The 19,461-nt window shown below is 37.4% G+C and overlaps 1 protein-coding gene across 3 annotated transcripts in view; it reads right to left on the minus strand.

Moving 5' to 3' along the window:
* The window catches only part of unc13c (unc-13 homolog C), a 232,196-nt gene that overhangs the window by 185,782 nt on the left and 26,953 nt on the right, over nt 1-19,461 (minus strand). Inside the window, exons 1-2 of one of the 3 annotated variants that reach the window (XM_031899177.1) lie at nt 13,286-13,994; nt 7,241-10,423 (exon numbers count right to left, since the gene is read on the minus strand). The exons of 1 other annotated variant lie outside the window; for it this stretch is intronic. In XM_031899177.1, coding sequence (XP_031755037.1) covers nt 7,241-10,244 — 3,004 coding nt within the window. In that variant the 5' untranslated portion in view covers nt 10,245-10,423; nt 13,286-13,994. Of the gene's footprint in view, nt 1-7,240; nt 10,424-13,246; nt 13,995-19,461 lie in introns of those variants that run through there. One more of the 3 variants, XM_018092423.2, reaches the window with a different exon arrangement.

The raw sequence follows: 19,461 nt of genomic DNA on the forward strand, positions 1-19,461 counted from the left end.
CAATTACTCCAAAATGTATTTTTTTGGCTCTTTCCTCTGGGATTATGCAGGATGGTACATTCTATCTGGCAGCCTTAATTTAATAACCTTAAGCCCTTAATAGCCACTACAGGAAATTCTCTGGATTTCCTTAAGCCTGGAAGTAAGGCTCCTTAAAGGAACCTACATTTGTAATAAAAATATTGATTGCTTGAATATTTTTTATTGTGAACATAGGTATGTGTATTGGGCACCTGATATACATTTTAAATGATCATCAGAGTTTATAATACCAGTAAGGAATACTAGGAAGGCTTATAACATCCAGCCATCCTGAATAAAATAGCCTGATATATCAGTCCAATAACTGGCTGATGAATTGACAAGGTACTCATAACCAAACCAACAGACTGGCATATCCAGAAAACTAATATGCCACTTGGTTTACCATAGGCAGGCATGTAACCTCATCTAATAAGACCACATAGAGAAATGCATTTCCCTAAATAGGTCATTTTGAAGGAAAACAAGTTTTTTAAAGAATGTTGCACAGGTTTATCTACACATAGGGGCACATTTACTAACCCACGAATCCAAATCCGAATTGGAAAAATTCCGATTGGAAAACGAACATTTTGCAACTTTTTCGTATTTTTTGCGATTTTTTTCGGCGCCTTTACGACTCTTCGGAAATTGTCGCGACTTTTTCGTTACCAATACGATTTGCGCAAAAAAACACGAGTTTTTCGTAGCCATTACGATTCGCTCGTATCTTGTCGCGACTTTTTCGTATTGAGCGCTCGTAAGCGGCGGGCGAAACTTTCAGACTTAGCATGATTTTGGAAGCCTCCCATAGGACTCAATGGCACCCTGCAGCTCCAACCTGGCCCAAGAAAAGTCACCATACTGAAGCTTGAATGAATCCGAATGTTTCGTACTCGGCGCGAAAGCTGCGAAAAAGTTGCGACTTTTCGCGCAAGTTTTAACGCTACAAAAAAAATCGCAACATTTTGCGCAACTTTCGGAATGGCTACGAAAAAGTTGCGTCAATTTTCCGAAAAATCGCAAAATACCGATCATTACGAAAAAAACGCAATCGGACGCATTCGGCCCGTTCGTGGGTTAGTAAATGTGCCCCTTAGGGGCGGATGTATCTGCCAGTAAAGGAAACCCCATGTGAGTTAAGGAACCCAAGCAGAGTTTTGGGGGAAAAAGACTCATTGGTTGAGGTATTTTTCCCACCTACAAGCCGCTAATTTTTTTTTTTATTTTAAAAAGCCCACTTAGGGAAAAATACCTTAGCTAAGAAGGTTTATCCCCAAAACCCTGCATGAGTTAAGGAATAGCTCAAGCAATCATCATTTTGCCCCTTAGAGAAAAAACAGAAAGTTAAATCTTCACTCTTAAATGAAATCTTTAAAATTGTGAAAATAGGCAAATTAACATACAAAATTACCCCAAGCCAATCGAGAGTGGTATGTAGCCTGCCTTGTTGCAGAGGGATTCAGAATAAATCATTCCCGCATTGGTAATAAAAAGCAAAACGTGCCCATGTACAGTAACCCATAGCAACCAATAGGCTGTAACTTCTCTGTAAATCTCTAAGGCTGCATAGGTGTGAAAGTATTTCATGCGTAACGAGTACGACAAGACTGGAGCATTACAAATACACTATTAATTTTACTCAAATTCTTTGTAATACACCTCTATCTATTATTTGTGATATATCTTTGTCTATATGAGCGGAACAATATACAAATTGGGGGCAGGAGTGGTGATGCCTAATTGCCCCCACCCCCACATGAATACAATCCTGCTAAACACTAGCAGTGCTGTATTCATTGGGTGATCCAAGGTCTCTTTGTTTTGTGTTTAAGAACAGAAAAATACAGGACTTGTTTTATTTGCATAGCAGAGCGCAAAGTGAAAAAGACATGTCGGACAGCATCTTGACAAGGGGACTCCTCAACTGTCCCTTCACTTTCAATCATCCCTCTGAACCCTGTTGTTACATACCTTAATAAAACACCAGGAGCCGGACATGAGTAAAATGGCCACAGCATTTATTCATATTTTATCAAATAAATAGGACCTTGCCAGCCTAACCCCAAGGCAATATTCAAAGCCAGAATTCCATAAGAGATTGCTACTGCTCAGAGATAAGGAAGTGAGCTGCTTCAATTGACATCACATCCCTCTCTTTCTCCACCCCCAGCCCAGCTTTCCCCCCGCATTAACTCATTGCTTCTCACCCAATCACAGCTGCATCTGATTCTGACAATCTTTAATCATAAACCAGGTTAATCTGGCTGCTGGTCATTCGGATCCCTTGTCATGCAGCCCATTCATTTATAGCTCCAGGGCTTTCCTATATTAATAAAAGATCCCTACTATTAATAGAATCAGTAACATCAGTACCATTATGCAAATGTTAATTATACTTTTAAAAAACAATACATCACTCTAGAAAAATACAAAATGACATCACTAAAAAATAAATAACAAATAAAAAATTGCTGAAATTTGCAAGCAAAATCCTCAACACAAAAATAAAGTTTGTATGAAAGACCAGAACAGAGAACACTGATTAACACAGATTATGAGGTTTTGGGAAATGAATCAACCTGAAGCCTATATAAAGATGGGAGCATGAATGCAACCTACAGTTATTGTGTACTAGACTTTAACTAATAATGCAAAAGGTTCCCTCTGGTATAGTACATGCACCTCTTGCTTGTAAACATAAGGCCTCTTTGCAAGTGAATCTAATAGTGACAGAGCAAGGGACAGATTTCAGCTCTGCATGCCAGTCTTACAAAGCCTCTAATCCTCTGCAAATGAGAATCCTCTAAGCGCAGTGGGGACTTTTAATAATGACTTTTATTGAATATTGGTAAATGCAATTTGTATATAACAGCCTCCCTAACATGTATTTTTACAATCAAGAAGCATAACATCATCATTACTGGTCTGTTCAAATAAGCAAAGCCATCTTAAACAATGGGCCTGATTCACTAAAGTGCGATAAAAATAATCGCACGCTTTTTTGCGGTAAAAAAGACGCGGTAATTAGTGCGCGATTCACCATAGTATTATCGCGTGCGATAAGTCGCCATTTTCGCATGCAGTATTTCTCGCGCTAGTTTTAACGCATGCGTTAATTTCCGCGCTGAAAAGAATACGATCGAATGATTCACTATAACTTTTGCGCGCTAAACATCGCATTCGGCTATGCGAAAATTAACTCCTACTACAGGCAGGCGAAAAATTATAGAAAAGTACAGTAAATGAGTTTTTTGCAATAAAATATGAACTTACAGTGTTATTTATTCAAGTATGTGTCTTTTTACTCAATTTCACTAAAGTCTTGGCATGTATGGAATTTCGCTACTAATATACAATCCTATAGCGGGAAAAATTTAGTCACCAAAATATACAGTACAATAGTGGTATATAAATAGTCGCGCAAATGAACGCACGCCATGTTAGCCATACACCCCAATATATATTTTTATTGTTTTTGGGCCTTTTTTTTTGCAAATAAACATTTATACAGCACCCCTCTAGCACTCTGTGCTCTCCCAGGGCAAAATGTCGCCAGTTTTATGCTGCCGGTTGCGGAAAATACAGCGCATGCTATTTATCGCGACAAACCTATCGCATAAAATACCACGCGTAAAAAAGTGCAAGTATGCTTATAGTGAATCGTGCGAAAAGTCGCGAAAATTAAGACGCGATAACATTTTTAGCGCACACTAAAAATAGCTTACGTTTTATCGCACTTTAGTGAATCGGGCCCTATAGCTCTACTTCTTCATTATGGAATGCTGGTACTTATTTGGTAAGTTGGGTGTTTCTTAGAGATGAGCGAACCTGTCCCATTTTGCTTCATCGAAAAATGATACCAATTAATAATACCAAATAATAATACTACCAGTAATACCCTAATACCATACGCCATGCTCAACTTTTTTTTCTTACTCCAAATACATTCAAATCAATGAAGTTTTCCTTTACTAAATTTTTTTTGCAGAGAATTTTCACCACAGTTTCACGGGAAAAAATTGCCAATGGGGAAACGCAGAATTTCGTTGTGAATCCATGTCTGGCGAAAAAATTTGCTCATCACTAGTGTTTCAATGAGGTGTAATAAACTAAACTGCTTGTTGGCAAACCATGTCCACAAACAAACATGTCATCCTATTTACTGTCTTACAAAACTTTTAGGTCTTAGTTTGATGCAATGCAACATGAGTAATCGTATACAGCAGTGATCCCCAACCAGTGGTTTGTGAGCAACATATTGCTCCCCACTCCATTAATGTTGCTCCCAGTGGCCTTTAAGTAGGTGTCCTTTTTTATATTTCTTGTTTTGGTGATGCCCTTATTTGGCATCACCAAAGAACTTTTTTCATGCTTGTGTGTGGCTCACAAGTCAAAAAGGTTGGGGATCCCAGGCATACAGTAATTAAATGCCAATACCATGCAACAGAGTTTGCCAATTTATTAGAATAAAGTTTTCACTTAGTTCTATGAATGCTGCTTTTCCTCTTTTGTAATTCCCTATAATATCTATACACTTAGGGGCGTATTTATTATGCTGTGTAAAACTAATTCGCCGAAAAAACGGAGTAAAAAGCTGTGTAAAATAAATGGAAAAGATCGCCGTCTGAACGCCGTATATTACGCCGGATATTACGCCGTTATCTTCCATAAGTTCCGGTGGAAGAAAAAACGCGCAAAAAAATTATGCCGATTTTACGCTGGTTTTACTCTGCTTTTACACGGAGAAGCCTGGCGATGTGTGGCGAATTTTCTCGCCGTCTTTTACACAGCATAATAAATATGCTCCTTAGGGTATATTTATCATGCTCTGTAAAAAGTGGAGTAAAACATCATCGGTGATGTTATGCATAGCAGCCAATCAGATGCTTTGCTTTGGTTTTCTAACTGTTGAAATCTAATTGTCTATTGGTTGCCCTGGGCAACATCACCGGTAATGCTTCACTCCACTTTTTACACAGCATGATAAATGTACCTCCAAAGTACAGCTATAGACTCATAACATGTGCATGTTGTTAGCAAACTGTCAATAACAACATGCTTCAAAATTTTCATACTGTACATGAGCAGTAAAATACAACATTGCAAGAAATGGCAATATACGCTAATAATTGCATTGGCTGTGCCAAGACTACATTCAAGAGCACCTATATGAGCACAGCAGAGGTTTACATCAGCAGATTTAAATTCTTACCTTATACCCTTCTGAAGATTAGTTGGTTCATTCTTACACACAGTTGCTAATTTTATTTTGGTATTTTGGTTTACATTCTACTAGTACAGGATATACAAGAAGAATGGAGCAACCAAAATAAAGTGGCTGCTGTGTATAATGAATGGGTGGTCAAATATTGGTTTTCCCTGTCCTTAAACCTATATATAAATAGAGCAAAAATACAATTTTCCTAACTGTGCACATAAAATGTAATCACCTTGCTATTTAGAACAATTTATATTTTGAGCAATGAAACATTGCAATGACTGAAATACATCTACCAGTATTAAAAGAGTAGCTGAAAGCAGAATATGTTTGGCACTTTATAAATAATTATTTAAAATGTTTTAAACATGTAGTTGCAGGTCACAAAAATGTCCTTGAAAATAGAGCTAACAAAGCAAAATTTCAGTCAAGGTGACAATTGCCACAACAATTATTACATTTCAAACACATATAGTACAAATACTGCACAGTAATGATACAACAGGCTATGTGTAACACCTTGAGTATGAGTGTTCATGCAATAAATATCAAACAAACATGGAATAAAATGAATATAATAACCTGTATTGTGCATTTACTGCAGTTTATTTTTTCCTAACTAATGAACATAATTATATATATATATTTGGTATAAATTACAATTTCTGCAAATCCTATAACAGACATTGTGACCTTGGATGGAATGCTTTTGTTTCAAGTTACTATTACTGCATTCTTTAAGTGAAATGAGATAATAAACTATAATGTGTAATAATGAAGTAATAATTGTAATAGGCTATGAACAATGACTGCATATATACTGTTGTATTGTTAAAAAGCAAGCTGCAGAAAATGTTGAATGGAAAAAGACATTTGACAAACTTTCTTCTTTTTTTTAATTCTCTTTTTATATACTCATAGCCAGGGATCACAAGAAGACTTTTTTTTTAACAGCAGTGTACACACCTCTCCACTCCTCCATACAATATGTCATGTCTGTCCCCTATATTTTCAAATTATATTTAATAGCCTCTAATAAATTTTATCCTTTCCTCGCCATTTCCCTATTTCTTCTACACCTCTCCAATGAAGTTTGTCTTTTAATTTCTTATTTCCAATATGCTTATCTTTTATATATCTTCTCCACTCTGAATTTGTTCTTCTTTTTAACTTTTCTCTAGCTTTCTTTTCCAGTTACTCCTCCATTACTGATGTTGACTTCTAACAGGATGTTGCAAGTACAACAGGCAGTGATTTTATATTGTTGAGTTACTACTGGAAGTTGTAGTCTGAAAACCATTTACACTGGACCCTGAAGATACATTACTGAATGCTGGTTTTAGCACAGAGCACTATCTTCTCATAAAGTCTTCAGGCCATTTGGTGTTTATTCTTTTTCTGAATAGTGAAATCTGTTCTCCGAACACTGTTATTTCCCGGACATCACTAAGCATTCTATGACCAATAATGTTGTGCCAGGGATCAGTTATAGATTATAAAATCAGAAATATATACATACAATAGTGCCTTTTATGTAATTCTGTGACATTTTACTAAAAGCAAGCTAAGTAGAGTTAAACCAGTCTAATGCTTCTATGGCTGCTTAAAACTTATAATGACATAGAGATTTGGCACATCTCAATTGGTAGGGAATTTAAATAGAAGGAAAATCCTTATTGTAGATTTTCTTACTACAGTAAGAGATCAGAGTTTGAGAGGTATGAATCTGCAAAGATAAGGGTGACTTAAATAATAGATGCAATACAAACGTTGTATTTTTCGAGCAACTTGACATATGCAAATAGTCACAAGGTATTTACAGAATATTTACTGAGTACCATATTTTTCATTTTTTCGTTTACCTGTAACCTAGTTTTATATTAAAACAGTAATATGCAACAAAAATAAATTGTTAAGATGACTACTGTCATGCAACATATAGCACTATCTCTGCACAAACACATTGATATTTAAAATAAAAGACTTATAACGAAGTACCTCCAGCAAGAATCCTCTCTTCTAGATCAGCCATTTCCTTTTTATATGCTTTCATTGCGGCCTCCTTGAAGCTAGGACGGATTCTTTTTTTCTTCGGAACTTCAACAACTTTTTCTGCTGGCACATTTTGGTTTTCATCATCCTTTTCAGTTACGTCATAAGCTATTTCACATTCAGGCACTACGACTTCTTCATCAAATGTGTCAACAAATTGAGTTTCATAATTATCCATTTGTAAAGGCTCAAATTCTGTATCATAAGAATTGTATTCATATGCTTGGTACTCTTGAACTTGTTCTAAATTTTCATTTGTATTTGTCCTGTTTTCTAGCTTGGCCAGAACCTGTTCCATAACTTCAACATAATCAGCCCCATTTTCATTATCATCTGCTGATTGGTTGTATTCTACATCATAATCATCAGCTTTATAATAATAGGGCTCTGCATACACATCCGAATCAAGAGTTGTGCTAGACTCATTAGCTGTTGACTGTGATAGTGTCCGAAATCGGCCCATAAATGAAGAGCCACTTTCATCATAACCACTTAAACTTTGAGTGCTTTTATTCCACACTACTTCCAAGGCTGACTTGGCACGTTGAAGAGTTGATCCAAATTTAGGAAAGCTAAAGGTTTTATCAGAAAGGTCTATGCTTAGACGGCTGTGCCATGACTTTGGTGGAGCATCCTCAGAATCATCACTTTGCAATTCACTCTGGCTTCTGTACATCATGGGCAATCTTGTTTGATTCTGATACATATCATTGGCATTTGTTTCAGTATAAGCATCAAATTCACTAGGCCACTCATTTTGTGCTTCACTGTCATTGCCAGGACAAGATGGAGAATTGCCATCCATTGAGTAATCATAGTTTTCTGGACTATATTGGTGATCTGTGCTTTGGCACTTTTCATAAGTATTTGCATAACCTTCTATCTGTTGATTGGAGGGGCAATTGACATTGTAAGCAAAAACATGCTGTGTAGAAGTATCAAGGCCAGAATCTGTGCCTTGCTCTAATTGGTGCCATTCTTTCCAAGGTGACAAGTCACCATGTAAAGAAAGTTGTGAATCACTATAGTGACTCCGATCACCTGAAACACAAATGACCCCATTGCTTACACCGCTATCAACAGTTTCAGTATTCTCCAGTTCATTTTCTTCTGGATAGGGATCTGCCTCATTACTGAATGCCTGTTCCTGAGAACTAGCATACCAGTTTGATGAGCCATCTTCCTGTCTTCTTTGCCACAGCTCTCGATCAGAAGAAGATAAGAGAGAACTACCATTGGTCCTTACAAAATACTGATTCTCAGAAAAATCTTCAGAGTATGATTGACACAGCTTTGAAAAATCAGATTCTGAACGACTTAGTTTTGGTGTCAAAAAGTCATTTTGTGAATGCCACAGAGGAGCCATATCATTATAATATCCTCTGCCTTGCTTTTCTAAGTTATCAGATACTGGTGACTGGAAATTAAGATCCCCATCCTCTTGTTTAGCTGTGTATGTGGCATCAGCAGATGTCTTATGAGATCTTTTGTTATGCGATGTCTGGCTGCTTCTTTTGGTGCTGCTATTTTTTATATGAGCCTCGGATTTAGAAATCATTGCATAACTATTCCTGTTAATATCAGATTCTAATTCCTTGTCACTATCTTCATGGGATTCCCATTCATTACGATTAATCTTTGGCTCCAATGCTGAAAATTTCATATCCATACTCTCATATGTCTGAGAAGATGGTAAAAGTCTCTCTTTTCTAATTTTCAAATCTTGAGTAAGAATATCTGTTGAAACCCCAATTCCAGTCCCTTTTAGTTTATAACATTTTTTTAACACCAAATCTCTGTGTTGTGGATTTCCAAAATATACAAGAATTGGTCTAGGTTTTGCATTGGGGCATTCTCTTTGTTGTCCTATTCTATGAGCAAGTTCAATTTTCATGCTGCTTTGTGCATCTACAAATCCCATTTTCTCTATTAAAATTTTAAAAACAACACTTTCACAATTTTCTTGCTTTTCTTCAGGCACATTTAAAAATCTAAGACCGGCCGTGTTGCCTTGTTGACCTATTTGTTTAATGTAATCATGAATATCTCTTGTTTCTCTTCTTGATTGTACAAATCCAGTTCGTAACTGTTCAATTTCACTTTGTACAACCTCCACACTGCTAGAAATTTCATCAATTGATTGTTTAAGAGAATTTACATGTCCCCTTAGTTCTGAAAGCTCAGTTTCTATTTGACTTATTCCTTGAAGTTCTTTAAAGATCATTTCCATAACATCATGTGTCTGACTAATGCAACCAGTGGAGCTAAAGCTGGGTTCAAGTGTATTGGTTTTCTGCTGACGAACAGTTCTGTCTAAGGATTTGCTTCGCAAGCCCCATGACTTTTTCCATGTGCTCACCTCTGAATCTGAAGAGACACACTCTTGACTTTTCTTCCATTTCCGTAATTTACGTAAAGCACCCATTTTTAGACTATGCAGTGTACGTTCCCCATCTGAGCTCCCATCAGATGGAGCTAGACTATTCAAGCTCTTCCTATTGCGCCTTACTGGCATTGTGTGGGATGAATATTCCTTAATGTTACTACTAGCCCTTGTTTCACTTAGGGATTCTGAATATGAACTATCAAGAGAGGAAATTTCCTGAAGACCATCCTCATTACTACCACTTACCACAATATTATTCTGTAGACCATTGGCAATAGCTACCCTGTAACTGAAAGTTGGAGAGAGGGAAAATTCTTTCTTTATTGTCTCTTCTTCAGTTGATAAGTTACAGGAAGAAGAACACTTGGCAATCTTTTTTACTGTGCTTTTAATGGTAGATGAAATGTTTGGGTTCTTTGTTAGGCCAAATTGGGAAATATCCTGTTCCTTTTTGCTTGAGCTTTCTTTCTTTTTTGTAGGATTTCCCAATTTCTTTGTAAACATTCCTTTGCAAAGCTTATATATATAAGAGAAGACCAGGCTCTTCAATAGGGTAGAAACCATGGGGCGACTTTTATATCAACCTATCCTCATAAAAAATAGCAAATATTAGATCCGATGTAGATTTGTATGTCCACAATTTGTGCAGAAAAGAACACATCTACTTGTGTTCTAAAATGAGTCCTGAGGAGGGATGACTTTGGCTGTAAAATGCTACTGTTCCTCATGATTCCTTGGCATGTCTACAATGAAGGGAATTATAAAATCATTGCTTCAGTAAGTTCAAAACAATTACAAAAGGTGTTAGACAGAATGTGAAAACAATAAAACAGATATAGTCCATGTAATTATAGATACGATTAGTTTTCATAAATGAGTCATTTCAACTTCTCATTGCTATCCTAACACCTACTATGGGGGCAGCTGAGTGCATATGGAGGTTGGCATATACTTCACAAGAAATTAATATGGAAGATCTTTAATCTTTAACCAAATAATCAAGAGGAATAACTCAAGTTATACACATGCACACACAAACACACCCACTTTTATCCAGTTTGGCACCCTGCAAGTTAGACAAATGTATTTCACAAAAAAAAGTTATCTAAAATGCAAACATCAGTTAAACATTAATAATAAGAATGTCAAATGGTTTCGAGAGAAAGAGTTAAAATGCTATACCTTGATGACCTTTTTGCACAGAAAAACAAACATACAAATATACAGTTTGTTAACTGATTAGATTAGATTTGCCTACTGCATAAATAACCTTTGAGCATAGGTATATCCGGTTGTACTGTATGTGTGAATGAACACTATAAGCTTAACTGGCAACAAGTAACTCTGATGTGAACTGAGTGCGGATGTATACAGTAGATACTCAAAATTTCAAGTTAATAAACAAAATGATTGTGTATATCACTAACTCATCAATCTGCATCTCAGACAGGGATACAATGTAACAGTTTACCTAAAGATAAATAGGAGCATTAATTTAGTTATGTGAGGGCCCTCATGTAAAAATCATAGCCTTGTTTTATCTGATATAAACTGATTAGAGTTAAAGGGATACTTCTATTGCAGGGTACATTACATATTCTGTGCAGTTGATCACTATATTGGGAAAAATGTTATAGTGCGATTGCTTAACTATGTACCTTCTTTCTATCTTTTCACCATGTCATTATACCTTTTGGTTTGGCACAGCTGGGGGAGCATGTTTGCTATCTCTTTAAGAAGAGAAAATCTTTTGAATTTAATTAACCACTGAGGGACAGTTTCAGTAAAGCCTGTAAATTAAGGCAGCAGGCTGCAAGTCCTTATTTATTTATCCCACAAAGCCCACAACCTGTTATTTAAGATAGAAATGTATATGTTCACCTATAATCAGACCTATAGGGATAGTTTTAAAACACTGATTCACTAGAACATTACATTTCTATATTACTTATGGAAACATATTTTTAATAATATTTGCAAACCCACCCCTCAGATTAATTTTATTTTAATATTCTTCCTTATTCTTACTTATGATGTCCCTAAAAATATTATTATCTCATGTGTGAAGGAGCATCCCAGTGGGAGTTATTTAATTCCTTTATGGTAAGGTAAGTACAAAGTTTCTCTAGTATAAATGATGCTAACATATTTCAGTGCTGTCTTTTAAAAGCAAGTGACAATTAAAAAAAAATGCCTTTGTTCCTTACTGTATTAAAGCAAGGGTTACTGTACCACCTAATGAAGAGATAACAGTCTTCAACAATACCTCTAGTGTGTGTGTGTGTGTATGTATGTGTGTAGAACACTGTGTGTATTAATAGAGGGGTTTCCATGCCCAAATGATGTAACTGTAAATGATTGGGTGTTACTGTCATGGTGACACCATCAGCTTCTACTACAGGAGGCAAATCCAATTTGTATTCTTGGGTACCTCAATATAGAGGAACATATCAAGATAGGATTTCCGCGCCAAAGGCATCAGACATACCCATTAATGCTTAAGCAGACCATTCATAACGAAGCACTGTATCAAAAGCACTAGGGAGCCTACAGCAAGCAATGGTACAAATCCAATTTTGGTGTTCAGGATTCTGTGCAACCAAACATGTGAGTAATATTAGCATACTGCTGCAGACTGAATAATGATGTCCCTTGGAATGAAAGAAAAAGCCCCTTTCTGTGAAGTAAAGCAGGAAAATAATGACATAATGCTAAACGTGGCCATTGCAGTTGTACTTGGCCAAATAATAATGTCCTTGAAAGTCAGCTGAAGTTAAACTTTACCCTAACCATCAGCATTTAGGCTAAACAACACAAAATAATAATTTACACAATATTTTGGTATAATGTTTCCTTTTTTGCACAGGATCCTATCAGTAACTAAAACAAAAGAATCCACACAGTGTAACCTAAAATATAACTAAATGATGTGAAGCAACACTGATCCCACTTTGGGTAAATTCTTAATCCTCCTCAGACCAAGACTGATTTTAATCCGGGTAAACAATCGCTCATCAGAATAATCCACAATGTATTTGTATATTTTCAGACAAAATATTCTTCTTTGGCGATTAATCAAGAAGCAGAAATACATAACCATCTGTAAATCTCTATTTAATACTAATCCTGTCATGAACTAGAAAAAAAGTGTTTATCAGAAACAGCAGCAGCCCTGCCAGATGCACCCAGATTCAGATCATGCACAGAGATAACCAATGGATTTGTGTAGAAATTGTAGCCACAGCGTGTGCACAGCATTCCATTAGAAAAAGCACACACAAGTATATCAGCATTCATCCTGCCTTATTCACATGCACGGTACTTCAGATAAAAGTGAACTTTATGTGTTTGTTAGAGCGAAAGTCGTTAGCATGCACACATCTTCTAGCCAACAAAATGCTTTCCTTCTATTGTGGCAGCAGCAGCAGCAGCAGTGCTAATTGTTCCCCTGCACATAAAATAATCATTCAGCACTCCCAATAACAAAGACGCTGCTACTAGGAAAAGTATGCAATGGGAAGCACTGAGAAAATATACTTGGAGACAACTGAAAAAAGGATACATACCTGTATCAAATTCCTCTTAAAAGAATGAAAATTACATACCACTGGCTCTATTAAATGTTTTCCTTCTCATTTCCATTTCTATTTTCCTATTCTCCATTCAGCCATAGCACGTTACAATGGAATATGAAGCAGCTTCACAGTGATTTGACTCAAGTGCAGTCAGGCATATTGCTAGTCTGCAACGGTATCTGTTCTTCTAAATTCCAGCGCGTTCCCCAGGCACCGTCAATTGCATTTTTATAACTTCACTATTAACACTAGGCTCGTCCAGATATTTCTATCTATTGCTTCCTACTGAGGCATATTATTTTGTATTGCGTGTCTGAACTAACAATATTGGCCACTTCTGGGAAGGAAAAAAAAAAGACCCAGACAAACACATTAACTAGATAATTGTAGAGATCCTGGTGTGTAATACGCTGGTAACTTCACACATTGCTGTCCAGATTGCCTCAGTTTGTGAATGCAGTATTCACTGCGATAGCCACAGCCCGCCTGGGTTGGAAGCAGCCCCTCCGCTCTCTAGATTGAGTAAAAAAAAAAAAAAGAGAGAGTGAGAGGGAGAGCGAGAGAGGGAGGTTTAGTGAAAGTCCTTGCTCACACATCCAGCACATGCGATGTACTCTGAAAGCCAGCAGGTGCAACACTAGCCACAACACAGAGCACTGTGAGGTACCGCCTCTAGCTTGTGCAGGAAATCTCGTCGCTAGGGCCATGTCACAGCTAACCTTTCATTTATCACACAAGCGTGACGAGGAGTGACAACTGCACAGACATTGCTTTCAGCAGAGCCCTTACACCAAAAGAGTGAAGCTGATGAATGCCTGGTTAATTGGCACTGAATGTCTGTAGGCATGACAAACACCCAGCCCCAGGAGCAAGTTGTCAGTTGTGTTGCCTTCTGTCCTCTCTTGTTGTTCCTAGGAGGTCAGCCTGGACCTAACAGGAAACAGAGTAGCATTCTGAAAGCCCCAAACCACAGAAAAAAATTGTTTTTTATTATAAACTTCTAACGCCCACAGATATATCATTCAAAAAATTGATGTAAACACCCTTTCTTTCCATGTTTTAAAGTAAAGAGGTTACCATTTCATATTATTACTACTAGTGATGAGCAAATTTTTTGGCCAGGTGTGGATTCGCAGCGAATTTCAGCATTTCGCCATTGGTGAATTGTTTCGCGAAACCTCAGTGAAAATGCGCCGCAGAAAAATTTGTTGCGCGTAAAAAAAAAAATGTCATGGTCGCGTCAAAATTCAACAGATTCGCTCATCACTAATTATTACAGGTAAACCTGAGATTTTCAGATAAGGGTCATAATTTGGAACACCAAACCATAACACTGCTCAAATATTAAATCATCCAGTATGATTGATTTATAGATTTATCCAGATTTGGCATTCCCATATTTTGAAACCTAATGGATAATGGGTTTTCTGGATAAGAGATCCCATAGGATATTGATTTCTTTAAGGGAGGATACATATTTAGAAGGGATAACATTACTTATTTACATTACATGTAACAACATTATAACTCAGCAGGGAGAAATAAAGGAGCCATAATATATTTTTTTCTTTTTAGGCAGGCAACACATTTTTAAAAAATATATTAAAACCATCTATAATGTTCGCTTATTCATAAAGGTTTTTCTATTAATTTGTTTCAGTTTTAAATTATTAAGGGATGTGTTGCCATTAGATGTACAACTCAGTACTGAAAGCCATAAACATATAAATAACAGACCTGGTATGTGCAGTATGAATGTATTCAAATTTTATTTGAATTTTAAAAGAAAAACAAAAAATAACAGTGCCCTTACAGAGACTTTAAATGTACAACTCCCAGCATGTGGGATTTGATGTGGGATTCTGAGAGTTATAGTTCAGCAATATCTGTAGAAGCTGCAGGTTGCCTATGTCTGCTCTTGGAAAAAAACACTGAACTTTAATTGATAAAACCTCAGTTACAATAGCAAATGCAAAGTGCTGAAAAAGTCACAAAGCTGAGCTGATGAAGTTCATAAAAGTAATTGTGCCTGTGCACTCTCCTACCAGCTGGCAGTAGCGCCAGTGTGCCTGCCTGCCTGCTCGGATGAATTATAAATGAGTGCATGTGTTGAACCCTGGAATTACAGTCGGCTTGGATATACAGTAGCATTATTCCCAAGGTTCCCTTAGTGAGTTGCATAAAAGTCGCAACTGACATGCCAGGCAAATCTGACCTAAGCCTTGTTATTAGCATTAAATACATTTGCATTCCTATGTTTTCCACAACTTTTAGGTCAGAAATTTGGGGGAAAACCACTGCGTTGTGGGTTAAAAAAGGCAGTTTAAGTACAAAATTTGCCATTTGTGCAATGCATAAGGCTTAAAACATTTCAGCTGTCACAGAGTGCCTAGATTTTCCATTGCTATCATTAATAATGCCAGTACATACCTGCATTTGTATGAGGGAGCAGCCGCTTGTACTGCTTGCATATAAACTCCAACTACAGAAAGATTTGATACCATTTTTTATTAGAATATGTTGGCACTTTATAAATATGTGTAAATAATAATAATAACTGGCACAGTGCATACTATATGTATGAATCATTGCTTTACGGCATATTTGTGTACTTTAGAGTTGCATCATGAATAGAGATAAGTGCCCCTTGTGTAATTACTTATGGCCAAACACATACTGTAGTTCAGCATAGGAACACCCAAGTGAACAATCCAAATTAAAAATATCTTATTTTATATTAATAGACAGGGCCGGAACTAGGGGTAGGCAGAAGAGGCAGCTGCCTAGGGCGCAACGATTGAGGGGCGCCAGGCAGGAGCCTCTCCTGCCTACCCCTAGTGCTACTTTGTCATTGCCTCCGCCGCTTGTCATTAGCGGCGGAGGCGATGACCGATCTAATCGGCACGGAGGTGGGCGGAGTTGGCCGACCGGGTTGCCTAGGGCACCCGGTCGGCTTGGCCCGCCCCTGTTAATAGATTCATACCAGCAGCTCAAAATTAAGCAAGAAACTATTAATTTAGTATATTTAGGGACACATTTACTTATCCGCGAACGCTCCGAGCATTTGTTTGATCGGTCCAATCGTATTTTCCGCAACTTTTTCGTACCTTGCGCAAATTTTTCGACACTTGCGAGACTTTTCCGGTGATTTTATTCGTATTCTTAGTGCGAAAAAATTAAATCGGTTTTGCCGCTGCTTACAATCGTTTGGTACGAAAATGTTGTGACTTTCAGATCGCTAATACGATATTATTGTGACTAATACGATTATTTCGTAAGCATTTTTGTGATATTTGCGATCTTCAGAAATTTTTGTTTCCAATCTGAATTTTTCCCATTGGGGTTCGAACTCGTGTTTTGATAAATCTGCCCCTAAGTATACAGTACCTTCAGACTTACAGAGATTGGTAACAGAACAGAAGAATATTATATGTATATACTGTGCAATATACATCTGTCCTGTTTACCAGTCCCCGTAAGTCTCAAATGAAATCATTGTCATCCTTCCAACTTGATACCCTTTTTTGTCTCTTTATCTAACCCTAAACTGTCCCAGTTCCTTATCCTAGCCCTATAAACCATTCTGACTTACACAAAACCCCTCTTTGTCCTTTCACCAGTAAAGCCAAATGTGAGAAAGCACAAGTTAGAAACTGATACCAGGACATGAATTCCACTGTTTGGTAAAAGTGTTTACATAATGTTTTACAAATCAGTGCTATGCAACACATCAATAACACTGGAAAAATGTTTTACTCTACATTTATAGTGGTTTATAGATGTTGCTTTTGATATTATTAACTATGCAGAAAAATGTATGTAAACCAGACCAGAACCAGGCACATACATCCGCCTGAACTGCTCCCCACCACCCTTCTGTCCACTACTTTCCACTAATTTCGAACCTCCTACCTGTTCTGGTAATTTCTAATGATGCATTCTCAATTCTGTAATACTGGCCTGGAGATAGAGAAGGTAGCAGATGCATGGACCCTATTGCCGTCCCCCCATTAGTTGGGTCCTAGGTACATGCCCCTGTTCTGCCCCGCCACCCACAAGCTCTAACCAGCAGTGCAACTAATGTCAATTCCTGAGCCCCACTTTCAGCAGAGCTAAGGCACCCTTTATTACTCCCCACCACCACCACCAGGATTGCGCATAGGTTGACTTACACCTGAAGCACGGGTTATGCACACTGAGTCTGCAGTGCTCCAGGTGTAAGCAGCTTCATGTGCGCCTGGGTGGCATGCTGCCCCTCAATTTGTGCCTGGGTGTTTGTGGCCTTGCAAAAAATTCGGCCCTGATGTGGGTGCCAGGGATGTGCAAGAGAGGAGACACCAGTCAGTAGAGCATACAGCAATCTTCTACAGCTTCTCTGTAGCTGTTTCTTCATCAGAAACTAATGGATAATTAAATTTAGACTTGAAACAGAAAAGCGCAATAATCGAGTTTTATTCAGTAAAAGCTGACATAAATAATCCCTAGTGGTTTCCAAGTATTTTCTGCATAGAATACCAGCAGAACACAGGGGGAGGGGTGGCATTACTATAAGTAATCTCAGAGTAAGCTACCTTTAACCCTTAGGACCAAACAGTATAAAAATCCTAAGTATTATAACCTATAGCTCTTGTTATTAGAAAATAATGGCACAAATTGTGTATATGTATAAATGTATATGTGTATATATGTTTCTTCGCCTAATTGTGCAAGCAAGTCCTGTATGTTCATGCTAGTGTATTTGTTAATTAAAGTAACTTCTATTACAGACCCTTTATAATATTACCAGTAGAACATTATACAGATTAAAAAAGGATGTGCTACAATATTGTAGGAAACCAGTAAAATAGGATACCGTTAACGTTCTAAATGCATTGTTTCCAATACATAAATCTGCATGGTTATTTGAAAATATAAGATCTTCTACCTTGTTTATATGTATTGGTTAAAATACCAAATGTTTGTTGATAGAACCACAATTATTATTGCCAAAAGGTTGCATTCTGTTTCAAAGCATCTGATTCAATTAGAGTTAATATTACAATGAAGAGGATTAAGCAATTTGCGTGATGTTTATGCAGTCTCTGAACAGATAATTGCCATGCAATAAAGGGCTGGAGATGGGGCATTTTAGCCAAATTAAACATTCATTCCACAACCCACTTCCTGTGAAACCTGTAAAATGTTAAAGACGCCTGTTCATTTGCCTATAACAGCGGGTAGAAATGCTACAGTTTTCTATGCTATAATGCCAGTTGGTATGGCAGTTATTTTTATCTGGTCTGTAATTAACTATGACATTGGCCTCCAATTCAGAGATTTCCATTCATGTGTAATTTATTTCTGCTTTCAAGAAATGTCTGTGGTTTGGCCCTCTGGCTAGAATACATGGGCTGAAAAGATAGGAGGACAATAAAAAAAAATTAACGTGCTATAATCCAAAGCACTTATATTTTTTAATTTCCATTGGTGTCAGTTGGGAATTCTCAGTGTAAAATAAAGTTGATAAGATCAGGCCTGGGCAGAATTAGACTGGAGGCTGATAGTTTGTTCTTTACATTTTATGTTCTGATGAACCTGAGATGCACTCTGCTGAGTTGTGGAAGAAAACATAGAGTTTGTATAATTGTTTCCTGTCTACAGCTGTTTAAGCTTTGCATTAAATGTAAAGAGAGAAACACACACACATGAAGGTTAATTAGTTTCTGATGAAATTGACTGAAGTGTGCTAAAGTGATAGGGACCATAGATTAGAAGCTCCTCTAGGGCAGGGACTGATGTGAATGATGTATAATCTCTGTAAGTGGTACGTAAATGTGTCGGCCCTATATAGATAACAGATAGATGATATAGATAATAAATAAGACTGATCTTCAGCATTGCATGGCAGTGAAACTTGCTGCTTGAACAGCTTTCTTAAATATGCTAGTCTCAGCTTCTAACAGAATCTAACGTAGTGTGAAAACAGAACTCAGAAATCTATCCTTTGGGCAGCAATATATGTAGTGTGGAGAGTTTAATGGCTATGGGGCCCAGACAGGGGTGGGCCAAGCCAACTGGGCGCCCTAGGCAACCCGCTCAGCCACCTTGCCTCAGCACCTTCACCCCCCCCCCCACGTAACGACAAGCAGCGGGGGGCAATGACTGGCAAGCGTGGAATAGGGGTAGTCAGGAGAGGCTCCTGCCTGGCGCACCCTAATCTTTGCACC

The sequence above is a fragment of the Xenopus tropicalis genome, chromosome 3 (assembly GCF_000004195.4).
Source record: "Xenopus tropicalis strain Nigerian chromosome 3, UCB_Xtro_10.0, whole genome shotgun sequence".
Lineage (NCBI taxonomy): Eukaryota > Metazoa > Chordata > Amphibia > Anura > Pipidae > Xenopus > Xenopus tropicalis.